At 39.6% G+C, this 2,500-nt stretch overlaps 1 protein-coding gene across 2 annotated transcripts in view; it reads left to right on the forward strand.

The window, feature by feature from the left end:
• The window catches only part of nr2e1 (nuclear receptor subfamily 2, group E, member 1), a gene marked incomplete at both ends in the record, with an annotated part of 12,215 nt that overhangs the window by 2,971 nt on the left and 6,744 nt on the right, over positions 1–2,500 (forward strand). For both annotated transcript variants that reach the window (XM_080453084.1, XM_080453085.1), the window contains one exon: positions 1–29. This exon is cut by the window's left edge and continues 117 nt beyond it. In XM_080453084.1, the coding sequence (XP_080309210.1) occupies positions 1–29 (29 nt within the window). The remainder of the gene's footprint in view (positions 30–2,500) is intronic.

The raw sequence follows: 2,500 nt of genomic DNA on the forward strand, positions 1-2,500 counted from the left end.
GAACCTACGTCTGTAAATCCGGCTCTCAGGTGATTATTTCCCCTTCAAAACACAATTGGTCCTTATTTCTATTTTCACCTGATCCAAAAACTTTGAAGGATTTTACCCATGGATTGCGCATTTTACGCACCGCTACCAAGGTGTTTTATTTGGTTCACCTAGTCGGGGCTTATTCGCTCCCTTATCAGTGGTTCTCAACCTGTGGGTCGAGATCCACAGGGGGATCCCCGCATGATTTTGGGGGGGTCCCCAGATGACAGTGAAGTGAAAATGTAATGTGACTTTTAAGACCTTTTTAATACCTCAAAAGAAAAAAAAGAAAGAAAAGAAAAAGACCATTACTGCATCAAAAGTAATCAACAAACTATACTATAAAAACTTGTCAAACATTGTCCAAATTGTCAAAAGACAGAGGCAACATTTTTGAAAATAGCTGATCTACAAGCTCACAACACCTGGCGTTGTAAGCTTGTAGATCTACTATTTTCACAATATTTATCTGTGGCACCAAGTCAAAATGTAATCCCTCATCTCTTGCATTCCAAGTGCTTGTCAGGGTGGGGGGTCCCCAGTTCACAAAATATGATTATTTTGGGGGGTCGCGGCCTGAAAAGGTTGAGAACCACCGCCTTAATTGTGTCATCTCTTGGATCATTACCTATAGGGCTATAAACACAGAGCTGCTGCAATATATCAGGTGTAATCCAATCTAATGTAATGACACTAAAGCGCAGGATTTAGTCAGCAGTGGGCGGGACACGCTACTTATCTGCTGGGACGAGGCCGCACTTGGAGCGGCAGGGGAGCAAGTTGATCACTATGATAATAGCATGATCTTTCACCTGGAGATTGGTGTCCCAGGAAGATAATGATAGCAAGAAAGCTTTTTTCCCCGTGCTGCGCGAAATTCAGCTTGAAGCTGTAAAAAAAAAAACCTCTCTCCTCTTTTTCTCTCTTTTTCTCTTTATTCTTATACAGAACAAAATACTTCCAGACAGACAGAAATCTTCTCTTCACGTTTAAATACTCATATATATATTATCATATATACTACCCTTTTAAGACTCAGTCAGTATCTGGTTAAAAACAACATTATAGGGCAGGGATATTCAACTAGATTAGGCAGGGGGCCACAATTGTAAAATTACTTGAAGTTGGGGGCCACAAGACTGTGTTCGTGGTTATCCGTTTGTTGTGTGCGCTACATAGGACTCAACAATGTCCTATGTAATATCATGTCCATTATGGTAACTTATCAGGGCCTGCTTCATACTGCATTCATGCCTTTTGATGTTTGATAGGATCATTTCTGTGCCAGTCCTTTATAATGCACAGGCTTTTAGTCTGCACTGAAGAGACCCTTGTTTACTTAGGCTTTTGGCGAATAGATTATTTTTGTATTGTAAAGCGTCCTTGGGTTTCTGAAAGGCTTTGATTTAGATATTGAGAAAATAGGAAGTAGATATTTCAGTGTTCTGTGCATGGGTCCCTGGCATGGAAGTGTCTTTGTGAGAAGAGTGGTCGAGGCAGGCTGGCAAGGTGCAGTGTTTACCTGTTCCTTTGAAGGAACGTTTTTAGCTTTTTTGTGTAGTTTTTGAGCATCCGGCCGATAAGAGCACAAGCTCTTATGATGCATTTAATTAATAGTGGAGAGTTAGACCATCATTCAGCCCAGGGCACTATTGAGGATGAATGAATCATACTGTGTAAAACCTACAAGTGGATGGAGATTATTCTGAAAGTAGAGAGAAGTAGACAACATTTCTGGCTGTTTTGTTTCTTTGTACCATGAAAGGTCTTTAATACTTTTACTTTTGATACTTGTACTTTTACTTTTGATACTTAAATACATCTTAACACCTTTTCTTAAGTACTTATGATGTGAGCTACCTGAACACTTTACACGTGTTAAGATGTATTTAAGATGTATTTTCTTAGGGGTGACTTTAACTTTTACAGGGGTAAAAATGTCTTTCAGGTAAGATACAGTATCTGTACCTTATCTGTAGTATCTGTACTCAAGTATGGCTTTCAAGCACTTTATAAACCACTGTTTATTTACCCATGTTAAGGCAGAATCAGGCAGTTACTTGCAGCTATTTGTAACTTGCCTGCTTGACAGCTAACCTTGCACAAAAAAATAAAATAAATAATAGCATAATAAATGAACCCTTTAACCAACCAGTTACAAATTCCTCAACGGTTTCCTGTTTCGGTTAACTATGAACATTTTGTTCATTTTTGTTTTCACGGTCTTGTGGCACCCAACTTCAAGTAATTTGTGGCCCCCTGCCTAATCTAGCTACCCCAGACGTGCTACAACAACACGAAGTACATACAGTAGTATTATTATGAAACATACCGCCCAGAGTGGTGGATGGTCTCCACAATTTACTCACCAAAGATTACATTCACCCTCCTCTCGTCTTGACTGCAAATGCAGTAGTCAGTGGGTGTTAATTAGTGTGGTTGCCCTAACAGGGCAACCAGACTATTGTTA

Source organism: Gymnoscopelus braueri (genome assembly GCF_963280865.1).
Source record: "Gymnoscopelus braueri genome assembly, chromosome: 16".
Taxonomy (NCBI): domain Eukaryota; kingdom Metazoa; phylum Chordata; class Actinopteri; order Myctophiformes; family Myctophidae; genus Gymnoscopelus; species Gymnoscopelus braueri.